Source organism: Athene cunicularia, unplaced genomic scaffold (genome assembly GCF_003259725.1).
Source record: "Athene cunicularia isolate RWA unplaced genomic scaffold, athCun1 SCF_11, whole genome shotgun sequence".
In the NCBI taxonomy this organism is placed as follows: Eukaryota; Metazoa; Chordata; class Aves; order Strigiformes; family Strigidae; genus Athene; species Athene cunicularia.
Window position 1 is genome coordinate 25,548 of NW_020799167.1, and position 12,031 is coordinate 37,578.

Consider the following 12,031-nt stretch of genomic DNA (forward strand, 5'->3'; position numbering starts at 1 on the left):
GGATGTTTCTTCCATTGGTTCGTTTAGTGGCTGCTTGAACCTACTTACATTTTTAATATCCAGAGCGTTGCTGTGACATTGCTTCCTGCATTTATATTTGTAGCACATTGAAAAATCATCTCTTCTTAAATCCTCTGCCTGAGAAATTCATTTTGTGCCCTCTCCATCTCAGCTTATTGGAAGCAATTGACAGTTTCCAATTTTTTTTTTCTGTGATTGTTTTATATAGCTCTACCACAGAGCTCAGAGATCTTAAAATGTGAATCTGATTAGCCTGAAAAAATATAACCTACTTGTAATGTCTTTGGTAAATTGCTCTCAAAATCTCTTCTGACATTCTCACGGGCTTTACTGTTAGATTGCTAGAGTTTGAGCTCTTTTCTTGGTTGGCCCCATCATCGTGTTTCTGAGGTCTTAACAGTTAAGAGCCTCCATGTGTACCAATGAGAGTGGAAATATTTTCTGAGTGGGTTTCACGAAGAGTCTTTGTACCGTTGTAGGCTTCTGTCTCTTTGTGCTATTCCGGCTGCTGGACCTCCCATCTGCCTTGTATGGATCAGTTAGCAGTGTCCTGCTAGCAAATCTTCCTCAAAGTTCTTTCATCATTCTGTCCCAGAGTTTCAAAAGGGATGGTTTAAATCTGGTCCCCGAATCAGGAAGCTCTCCCATTCAAGACACTTGACCAAATCACACATTGACTTTTTATCCAGCCATTCTGGGTATTACTTCCAAAACAACATTCCTGCCAGGCAGGATGGTTAACAGGGGGCAGCTGTTGCTGGATCTCTCCCCTTGCTCTTGTATGGATATTTCTTGGGTGTGAAGGGGGGGGGGGCTGAACGCTGCCGTATCTGACTTCTGACATTCACGGCAGTAATCCTTGCATGTTATTCCCTAAGCCCAACATTCTGCTTCTCCAGAAGCTTCTGTTAAAACATGCTTAAAATCAAGGTTTTAGTCCTCTCCTGACTTAATATCCATGACTCCTGATTTCAAGGAGAACAGGCAGATGTTGTTTTCCTGGCGTTACCCATCCACGGGTGGATGACTGACCTGGACCTGAGTAGAACAGACCAGAACAGTCTGCCTGGTGTTTCACCTTTCTTTCCCAGTTAACTTGCATGCAGGTCAGATTTCCTCTGGGAGATAACTCTCTTGACCATTATACAACAGGAGTAAAGGAACTTTTGTTCTGTCTTTTAAATACTAACTGACTTCTAGAATACGACCTAATTTTGTTCCCTTCATAACATGGGGGTACAGCTGTATTAGATTTCTGAATCAAGCTCACGGTTTCTGGACAATCCAGAACCTTTAGAAAGATACCTAGTTTTAAGGTGGAGAAGTCTGTTACAGACCAGCAACAGCCACCCATTAGCACAAATGCCAAGTTTGGAACCCATAGAAATGTGGGCTGACTCTCACAATGAAGACCTGTAGCTCTTGATTATTACCAGAATTTATTTTTCTTTTCACCCGAGGACCCAAGTTTTGTTACTAGCAGATTCCCTCAAAGGAAGTAACAGGTAAGTACTCAGATGCAACATCAGGGCAGGCAGACAGTTCTGCATGCAACAGTGGTGCTGCGTTTTACCCTCTCCAAACCTCAAAACCAAGCCGGTAATTTCTTCCACTGGGTGTGGTTACTCTATTTAAGGTGACACCAAAGTGAGATTTTAAGTAGTTTGCAAAAATGTTTACAGTGTGAGTTAGGTAGCGGTGAACATCATGTGTATTTAAACCAAACTCTATTAATTTAGTGACCTTCAAAATGGCACAGACTAAACCTGTTTCGAAAAGGCAGAAAAAAGAATAAACTTCCTGGCAGTCCCATGCAGGATGTGGATTTCCAAGAACAGCTGATGCTGAAGCATGGAGTGTTTGACTAGGAAACAAAGCTTTGCCTTTAATACATTTTAATAGCACAGCATACTTCTCTTAACACTTTGAAAAGCATCACAAAAACTTGCTTTCAAAGTGGAAGAAGTATCATAACAGCTTACATCATGAACTGAAAACATTTACTAGAGAATCTGCTTCGCTGAAGACACTTGCAGCAGCTAACAAAATTGTTTCAGCAAATACAGCAAGAGATGTTGTATTGCTTGAGAACTACTGTCATGGTGCGATAGGGAAAAACAATCCCACGCTCTCTGACACTTACAACACAGTTGTTGTTTTAAGAATTTGATAACAAAACTGAGATTATTGGACATAGATACCTATATATAAAAGCCATACCACAGGAAAACAGTTAAATTAAGAATTAAGGAGCTGGGAACTATGTTTATAAATCATGTTTATGTTTAGACCTTCTGTGATCCTCTGTTTAGAAGGTCACTGGAATAAATGCAAGTTTGGTTATTCTTTTCTTTTTTAGACAAAAGGATGTTTGGAAGTGCTGAGACTTGGTTACCAATTATGACTTGGTATTCAGGGCATACTGGGATGAAAGAAGTTGCTAAAATTTCCAAGAAAACAAAAATTGTGATTTTGTGTACTGTATAAGCCATTGTTATTGAAAGAAACAGTCCTAAATCCCTCACCTCAATTCCGCTGCTCCATCAAAACTGTTCGATATCAGGAAAGTGATCACACTACCCTGGGAAAAGAAAAAGTGAGCCTGTTTTCACTTAACTTGCAGATCTATGTTATAGGGTCTCTCATCTCTTTTTGTCTTGGAAGAAATGCTGTAGGTCTGCAGACCATTTATGTAAGTAACAAACCTATATTGAGATACAGCTATCGGAATTAAATACTTAGTTTTCCTCCCTCCTCCTGCCCCAACCCTCTAAAGAACTTTGGAAGTGAAATTTAAGGACATAAGACAAATTCTAATTAATGAACGTGAGGAAAACACAGGGTCTGGGGCACATTTGTGCGTTGTTCACTGTCTCTGAAGCAGTTCTCTTTGGCAGATGCTAGAGAGACAGAAACAGTCTTGTTAAACTGGGCTTGTTAAATACCTGGTCAAGGCTGGAAGTCTCCATTTATGCAAGAAGAAGGTATGTGTAGTGTTGAACATGCTGCCGAGTGTCGTGTTGCAGACAAACACTTGCTCCAGGAAAGGCACAGACAGAAACGGGAGGTTCAGCTGTGAGGGAGGTGGCAGCTGCGACACGGCTCAGGGTTTCAGTGGGACGCATCACTTGATTATCTTGCCAGATCAAATGGACTTGTATTCCGTGATTTCAAGACACTCTTATGGACAGTTTAGTGAGAAGCTTGCGTTTTCTCCTTAGACTCCTATGGAGTATATTGCCCTGCTTCCTTCTTTTGAGTCTGCTTTGGGACTGCAGGGCCATCCAGGCTCAGAGCATCTCACTGCCTTGCTCGTCCTGCAGCTGCTGCAGTGGGATCCCCAGCCGCTGCCAGGGCTCCTGCTGGGCTGATAATGAACCTGATCTGTGCTACTGTACTGTCACGTAGTACTAGACTGCAAATGGCTTCTTCCAAACCCAAGAAGATGTGGAGATACAAAATCTGCATCCTGAGAAAGAACCTAATATTTCAGCTCACCCAGAAAATGTCCTCTCTCGTTTACCATTGCTGGGGGGAAAAACCAAAACCAACATACAGTTACAGTTTCCCATGCTACTGAGAGAAGGAAGGCAGGATCAAGATCCCCTCTCATTTCAGGTTAATGCAGCTAGAAAAGACTCCGGTATTTGGAAGCCCTGCAGATGGCAAGTCTCAGAATAGCTCTGAAGGTGCTAAGAACAGCCTGTCATGGGTGGAAAATGCTTGCTGTTTTCTTCACAAGAGCAGCCTCTGTGGGAGAGTGCATTTCTAGACGAAGACCATGTGATGAGCAACAAGGATTGTTTTTTCAAAGCTGCAAACCAGCTCCTCTGTGGGACAGAGACTAAATCTGCAAAGTTTCTTTAGTGGTGAAACATCAGGGATTTGCAGACTGGAACAGGATTGTGCTATAATAAAAATCCCATAAAGAGCACAGTGCACATGGCATTGGTGGTGGGAATAGTGTGTGGGAGTAACAGGTAGGATGCAGTGGACTGTCCTCTGGTTGATAATGTGAGAATTTTTATTCTCTCTTTCTTGCCCCTACCCCATTGCAAACACTTAAAGCACCTGAGCATCACCAAGCCATTTGCTGATGAACGTTGATATTTGTATGTGATATAAACACTGGCCCTATCTGTTTCTGTTTTGGGGAAACAAAAAACAAGCACTAAAGATGAAGCACTAATACATTTATTATGAACATAATCCATCTTCTGCAAGTCCCAGGGAACCTTTTTCTGTATGTGTGCTCAGATTGCTGACCACTAAATGGCTCTGCCTATCTGCTCTCCGGGAATTTTAAGACCCATGGCACAGTAGATGTCAGCACCCCAACCTCTGCTTCCTAGGAATGGACAGCAACGCAGGCACTGAATTTCTTTTTAAAGTTGTCACATACTGTGCAAACTTACAATGTGTAAGTGGCTACACATCATGCAGAACAGAGAATAAACAAATAGGAAAATACTTACTGAGGAAAGGACTAAAACATTTACCAGCCCCAAGACACTCTCTCAAAACACAGGTACTTCCCCTTGTCGCCTGTGTATAAACTGTGTGTCAAAGTAAGTGACATGCATTTATCTTCTGAACCCTTAATGCCATCTTCAGCGCATATCCCAGAGGAAAACCACAGTCTGAAGAGAGGCAGGGAGTGCGTCCCAGCTGGAACAACCAGCACGCTCTGTAGGTGCATCAGAGCAGCCGTCGGGGAAATAAGAGCGAGACTGAGCCTCAGGGCAAGCAACGGGTCAGACTGGACGTTGAGCAGGAGAGGCTTTCCACGGCAAGGACAGCGTGAAGGACCTCCCGTCGTGGGTGGGAGTTGATTTTCCTTTGCTGCAGAGGCACAGCCTGCATGAGCTCGAGGCCTTTGTCGAGGCTGGAGATGGCTGGGACGCATGTCCCGCTGCGATGGCCGTACTACAGAAAGCACATTTGCAAGTTGCAGACTGTTTCAAGGATTGCAGTCATTACCTTAGCCCTAGATTGTTTGCCATGTAAAGGGAGATTAATTCATTTCTCTTTTTTTAAAATGTGGGAGCATATGTATCGTGTCATTTTTGCAACCTATAAATACTAACACGTAAAGAAAAGATGTCTCATTGCAGATGGATGTAGCACTGTATTTCCGTCCCCATCTGGCCTGATAAACACATTGGGGAAAAGAAGGCCATTTCTGCTATGTGTTCCTCTTCACAGAATACCTGTTTCACATCCTAGCTGTGCGGGGACCCTGTTAACACTGCCAGGCTGTTTGTTCCTTCTGTGTTTACAAATGGGTGTATTACACGTCTTACGCATTTCACAGACTGTTCACCAAATACCTATTTATTTATTTATTTAATCTGTAAGACTTAATGCTAGGATCTCATTTGGATTCACCTCTGAGTTACTATTTGGGGGCTTTTGGGGTTTTGGTTTTTTTGCAAGGGTTTAATCTTGTTTATGGCCTCCCTAACTCTGCTGTCAGGCGTACATTTCTGCATTCCTGAATGTTGTTCCTAGATCATATACATTTGCTTTGCACCTCCAACATGGTAGCTTAAATATTTGCTGTGTTCTTGCAAATATTTTTAGTTTCTCCTTTTAGTTTCTTTTTAACAAGTCTCTAAATTTTATGCATTTTGCTTCTTTGAACACAGATGTAACAGTGCTGGATAGTTTTGACTACTGTTGTATTTGCAGGGATGTTGTGCTGCGGGGTTGTTGAACTGTGGGGTTGTGCTGTGGGGTTGTTGTGCTGTGGGGTTGTTGTGCTGTGGGGTTGTTGTGCTGCCAAACAGCACTTCAGCCGTCACATGTTGAAACGTCCTGTGCTGGTCAGGGCCAGGTCAGGTTTTGCTTCTGTTCTTCCCAGGTCTGTGCGTAGCTGCTCCTTCAAACACACACTGAGGATGTTTAGCAATGTAGTCCTGTGGCCATGTTGCAAAGTGACCTTTGTCTTCTGTATGAGGAGTAGTACTTTTCCATCACTACTACAAAATTCTCGTTAGCATAGCATTTCATATCCCATGTCCCCTGGAAAGGAGGGAGATGCTTTACAGTTGTGAGAAGAGTCTCTGAGGCCAGTGCTGAGAGGTGATCACAGCAGAGGGTGGTTGTGTCAGTCACAGCTAGCCCTCTGAGGACGGTAAGTAGCCAGTCCACTCCCTGTGTTGGTGAAGGGTGTTGGTGTGGCCTGTGGTGCCATCACGGTGCTGCGCTGTGATTTGCGTGGTGACAGCGTCTGAAGCACTTCTGTGAAAGCACTTGGGGGACTAAGGAGCTATAGTATAGTGGAAAATGCAAAAGAACATGATTTTCTGTGGCTAAAAATATTTGTGCTTTTTCACCTTGTTTTTTTCCTGCAGACATTGCAATCCTGGGAATGGACATCGATGTGCAAACCATAGAGGACAATGTCATCAGCCTGGAGGTGCTGTTTAAAACGTGGCTACATGACTATGGCACAGAGAGGGAACACCTCCATCTCCTCCTTCCGTCCGGAGGCTTCAGCCACGCCGCTGCGCCCAGGACCACCCCAAGTATTTCATTTTCTCTCCCCCTCTGCAGGGAGTTCCTAAATCTCACAGCCTTAAAGATTACCCAGGCCTGCCCTATGGGCATGGTCCCTTGCATTTAGAGTCCCAAGGAAGGGCTCTGGGTGACTCTGAAAGCTGTCTGGAGTTTCTGTTGTCTCAGGCTGAGAGGGGCCATTTGCTTAGTATAGTTACAGATTGCTGCTGTGTCCTGTGGCTGCTGATGCTACAATCCATTTCCATTCTGCAGCAAAAATGTGCCTTGAAGAGTATGTGAATTTATAGCCACTTTCTCAAGGTAACAGGGACCTTACATACTGAGAGCCAAGGGCCTTCTGGCTCAGGTGTATAGCCCTAAAAATTGTGGTCCTTGTATCTGATACTAGAAGTCTGTGCCAGAGCTGCACTGAGTAAAGACTGTCTTACACAGGGACTTGGCTTATAGTTATACCTATTGATTTAGCACTAAAATAGGTAATGTGCTAGCTGGAGCTGCCACTTATAATGCATGGGAAAATTTATATGGAATGTGTAATTTTTTTCCTTTGTTAAGTCCAAGTCCCTAATCCATCCTTGGGTGAGCGCTGAAAACACCAACAGCTACAGCACATCGGTGTTTCCCATAGTTGTTGCAGTGTCACTGCTGCGCTGCCGTGGGAATTGCACGTGGGGTTCCAGTAACCCCTCTCCACCATGGTGCTCTGTGCTGCTCCAGCACGGAGCTCATGGGCAGCTTCCCATCGCCATCACAGCAGCAGCACACTCCTTTTCCTCTGGGGATCCACAGGCCAGTTCCAGGCTGGAAGCAGAGCTCATAGAGGGTTGCTGGTGGCTTTTGTGGAGGACTGAGTCCTGGAGTGCTGGGTCCAGCTCTGGGGGCCCAGTATAAGGAGGACATGGACTTGCTTGAGCGGGGCCAGAGGAGGCCACGAAGATGCTCGGGGGCTGGAGCTCCCCCTGTGAGGACAGGCTGGGAGAGTTGGGGGGCTCAGCTGGAGAAGGCTCTGGGGAGACTTCTGGGGCAGATATGCTCCACAGCAAGCAGATCAGAAAGCCTGGTGTGACTTTTATTTATGCGGTAGCTACCATAACGGTCTCCAAATGAGCACAGGCAATTAGGATGTTTTGTTAAAAGTGGATTTTCCTTCATCATAACATTGAGCTTCATACTTGGTGCATTGTCTTATTATAGCTAGCAAGGCAAACCGTGTTATGCTGCAGTCAGGTTTTTCACCTCCCACACTCAAGAAATCTGTAGAAGGCCAGAGGAATTGTATGCAGCTATATATCACCATATTCCAGAATTAGTAGTGTCATCAGTTGGCTGGGCTTCTCCACAAACACAGACAGAAAAGCTGGCAAGAAATGTCTGGCATTGGGAAATGACCTTCTGCTCCCTCTGCAGCTGGCCGCTCCTCACCAAAACTGGAACGTGCCTGCGCGGCTACCAACCAGTCCCTGTTTCCTGACAGTGCCAAGAATGTGGTATTCCCCCTGTGTGTAAAATGGGGATAGACTGGTGCCTTGCCACAGGCTTTAGCAGTGTTCTTCCCTTAATAGTTGCTGTTGCTAGAAAACATTAACTTAGTGTTTGTAAGTGCTTTGAGCATGTGCTAAACATTGCCACTTAGAGCAATCTAAACCAGTCTCCTTCTCCTAGTATGCCTGAAGTGCGATTTGCAGGAGAGATTGCTCGACCCAGCTCTGCTTTCTGGGACAGCTGATGGCACCATGAGAGCAGCAGATTTTAATTCACCCTTCCAGATGGCAGCCTGGCCAGCTACAGTGCTGTATAAACTCCGTGTTGTAAAGTGAGTGTTGTTATGTGCTTTTGTGCTTAGTAACTGGAAGGCTGGTATAATAAGCAGCCTTCACTCTTTCTGTGCAGTTTCAACTAGGACCTAATAACATCACCACAAAGTGCTGGGGACTCAGTGCCAGTGAGCAAAATTCTGATGTAAGGTTCCCTCAACTCCCGCAACTCTTTGTGTCATGGACCAGCACATCTCACACACGTGCAGAGTCAGAAACAGCGTGACATGACACCACCACTTTGTGTGTAACACCACACGTTACTCATGCAGTAGTTGTTTCCCTCCAGTGTGAAGTTCTGTAGATTGCAGCCATTGCTCCATATATAATTCTGCTGTTCTCTCACTGTCTAATGAGGCCACAGCAATTAGTTGGATGTCAGAGCCTGAGCTAACTAGTTGACGAGTAGTAAAAAAACAAGCAAAGCCTCATAGTGCTGTGTGACTTCATGTAAAAGTTTATTTGCTTTCCTGTCAGCAGCCTGTGGCTGGCAAGCACAGAGCATCACAAGAGTGACGGCTCTAGTGTCTTTTCTGAGGTGTATTTATAGGAAAAATCGTGTATAATTTCTGAACTATACAGTTGTTCTTAAAATGATTCTCACCCCCTTAGTAGCTGAAGAGTGCTCAGTAATTGTGCATAAATGGCCCACAGCCAAAGCACTGAAGCTACTTAATAATGCCCTGTCGTGCAGCAGAGGTGTGCTACGGACCAGCAGCATCAGGCACTGCAGAGTCTGCAGTGGTGTGTGCAGTGGGGTGTTGGCTCTGTGCCGGAGTACAGCACATGTCAGTTTAAGTGAAGGATAACCACAATCTGGTAGAAATCACTTCGGAAGAGATGTAATTGACTGGGTGAGTTATTGCCCAAGAGGCCAGATTATCAATCTGTTTTGTATGCAAAATGCATGAAGATTGGATTTGCTTCTTGGCATGCTCTTGTCAAAGCAGATACAAGGGAATCTGGAAGTTGGCAAGAAAGCCTCTTTTTACTGCAGTTGGACTTTTGTGCAGGGTTTCCTGGTGAGAGGCCACAGCAATGCAGACATTAGGTGCCTGTGGCAGTGTGGCAGCTGATGCTGCCGTAGCCAGGTGTGCCCGTCACCTCCTGGTAGCTCCCAGCTGGTGTCCTGCTGGCTGTGCCTCACTAACACGGGCTGTATCCCTGCAGGGCTCTGAAGGCCGAAGGGGTCTGTGAGTCTGTACTGTATGGCCTGCCCTTCATCATCAGGCCCACAAGCTGCTGGCAGCTAGACTGGGATGAACTGGAGATAAATCAGCACAGCTTCCATGCTCTATGTCATAGTCTTCTGGTGAGTGTGTGAGAACTGCAGTCTCGGGGCGGGGATTGCTTTAGAAAGGAATAGTCAGTGCACATCTGCTATGATCTCTCTAGCCTGCACCAGAAAACATTTTTCAAAAGCTACAGCTTCATCTCATGGCCCAGCTCAGGCTTGTAAATCCTTCCGTAATGCAGAATAGTGTTCTTATTCTGTTGTGTGTGAATGTCTCTGCTCCTGAACCCAGCAGCCCCTACACTGGAAGTGCTGAAGGAAGTGGCTGTTGCCCATTGTTCATGTTGGTTTTGACTTTTGCCATTTAGAAAAGGAAGTGGATGCTTTTGGCCGAACGTGAGCCACAGAACACTGGTCCAAACTGGAACATTGTGGTGCATTCCTACTATGTCATTGTCCCTTCGGACTCTGCCACTCTACTTGTCAAGGCAGTTGCCCCCAGGGAGCTCTTGCTGCCGTCGAACTTCCCTGCTCTCCTTGCTGAACACCCTGAGAGAGCACGTGGCCCTGTAGAGGTAAGTCACTGTCAGCCCTGCACAAACCTCTGTGGAGAGGATCCCAGCTGTACAAGCAGGGATCAGAGAAGTGATCAGCCTTTATGCACAGGACGCGCAGCTGCTGCTGAAGGTGCATCTGTCTCCCTCATTGCTGGGGAACGTGGATCTCCTCAGACTGCAGAGGGAGGTGCTTTAGGCTTTAAAGTGTCCCTGTTTCTTCCAGTAGATTCAGGCTTCCACATTTTCTGTTGTGCATCCACGTGTTCTTCTCCTCGGTTGTCTGTTTGCTTCAGGTGACGCCAGGAAGGGCAGAGCCCTCACTAGAGGTTTTAGCAGAGAACAGAGGAGGAGACGACTGTGAACTGTCTAGTGACAGATGGAATATGATGGAGCAATCTAAAACTTCATCCCAGCAGCCAATGTAGCCTACAGCTTTCTTCGCAGACAGCCAGTGCCTGTCCTCTGGAGCAGTGTTACCTGTCTGTTGGGGGAGAGGGAAGAGGCCTTCTGAAGCAGAGAGGGTGACAGTGCCCAGAAAGGGTGCTCCAGCCTGTTGGCTGATTCTGGGCATGGGGAGGGCAGGACAGCATCCTGCAAGGGAATGCTTAAATCCATTAAGACCTGGTTGCAGTAAGTCTATACACAGCTAAGAGTGGTCCTTGTGGGTAACAGCCACAAGAGCCCTTCTCCCATCACTGCAGGGTGGCACAGAGTGTCTGTAACACACCTGCAAAAAAAAAAGCCCTCAACACTAAAAAAGCAAAAAAACCCAGGCAAACCCCACAGCCTCTACCTGTCACATCTGATAGCCACTATGTTCTTTCTTCTGTCTGAGCAGAGTGCCCTGAACAGCTTGGAAGTGGAAGTTGCTTATAACCCCTTGCACATAAAAAGCAACCTCTACAAATACCTGAAGAGTGTGTTGCACAAACCTCTGCACTGGCAGCAGGCCCAGCCCAGGGACCAGCGACCAGAACGGCATCAACCCAAGCAGGTATGTGTCCTGCCTTCGGCAGCCTCTGCTCTGCCTCCCGCAGAGGGGTGAGGGCAGGTCCCGACCCCCAGCAGTACGGGGCGGGCAGCAGCTGGCAGGGCAGAGGAATGTGGTCAGCATAACCTGATGCAGTTGCGAGGGGGACGCAGACACAGCTGGCCAGGGCACTGCTGGACAAGCCAGCACCTCCTTCCACAAGGTGCATTCGTGTTTTGTCCCTGTATTGCAGCATCAGAGCCGAGCCAGAGCCACAGTGGCACCTCTTCTGATGGCTCCTTCTCCTGTCCAAGCGTTCAGACCCGCGGCAGTGAGGAGAGATTCCTGTGAGCGCTCCCCGCTCCCCAAAGAGTACGACGAGTTCCTGCAGTGAACCCCAGGGCACTGCTTGAGCCTGCTCACCTGCAGGCAAGGCTTGGCTTGTTGCTCTGCTGCCAAGCCTTACGCACGGGGCCGGAAGCGGTCAGGCAAGACACTAAGCTTGGCCTTGGTCCGACAGGCACTTCCCATTGTTTGTTCCTCCCTGGTTTATGGTTTTGTTAGTCACCAACCCAGTCTGCAGGAAGCCTGCTGCTCTGGAGCCCTCTATCCAGAGATTCAGATATCCCTGCAACACCCCATATTTCCCATTCTTGTCAGCACACATCACCAGCGTGCCTCAAACTTTCGTTTCTGAGACTAGCTAGTACTGGCCACAAACCACAGATTGCTGTCAGCGGGTGCAGAAAAGCTGCAAGCAGGGCAGTGAGGAAGTCAGACAGATAAAAGCAGGCAGTAACGTCAAAGCTGTCCTCATTCTGCAGGAGCAGGTTCAGCAGGGTATTTGAATAGACGTAAACCAGGGCTTTTGAATTTAATCTTAAAGCCCAGAACGCTGCCCCCCCCCCCCCCC

General features: G+C 46.6%; 1 protein-coding gene across 2 annotated transcripts in view; it reads left to right on the forward strand.

The window, feature by feature from the left end:
* M1AP (meiosis 1 associated protein) overlaps positions 1-12,022 on the forward strand; it is a 33,654-nt gene extending 21,632 nt beyond the window's left edge. For both annotated transcript variants that reach the window (XM_026867035.1, XM_026867034.1), the window contains 6 exons: positions 6,378-6,551; positions 8,206-8,356; positions 9,528-9,669; positions 9,960-10,166; positions 10,987-11,142; positions 11,372-12,022. In XM_026867035.1, the coding sequence (XP_026722836.1) occupies positions 6,378-6,551; positions 8,206-8,356; positions 9,528-9,669; positions 9,960-10,166; positions 10,987-11,142; positions 11,372-11,512 (971 nt within the window). In that variant the 3' untranslated portion in view covers positions 11,513-12,022. The remainder of the gene's footprint in view (positions 1-6,377; positions 6,552-8,205; positions 8,357-9,527; positions 9,670-9,959; positions 10,167-10,986; positions 11,143-11,371) is intronic.
* Positions 12,023-12,031: the final 9 nt, after the last annotated feature.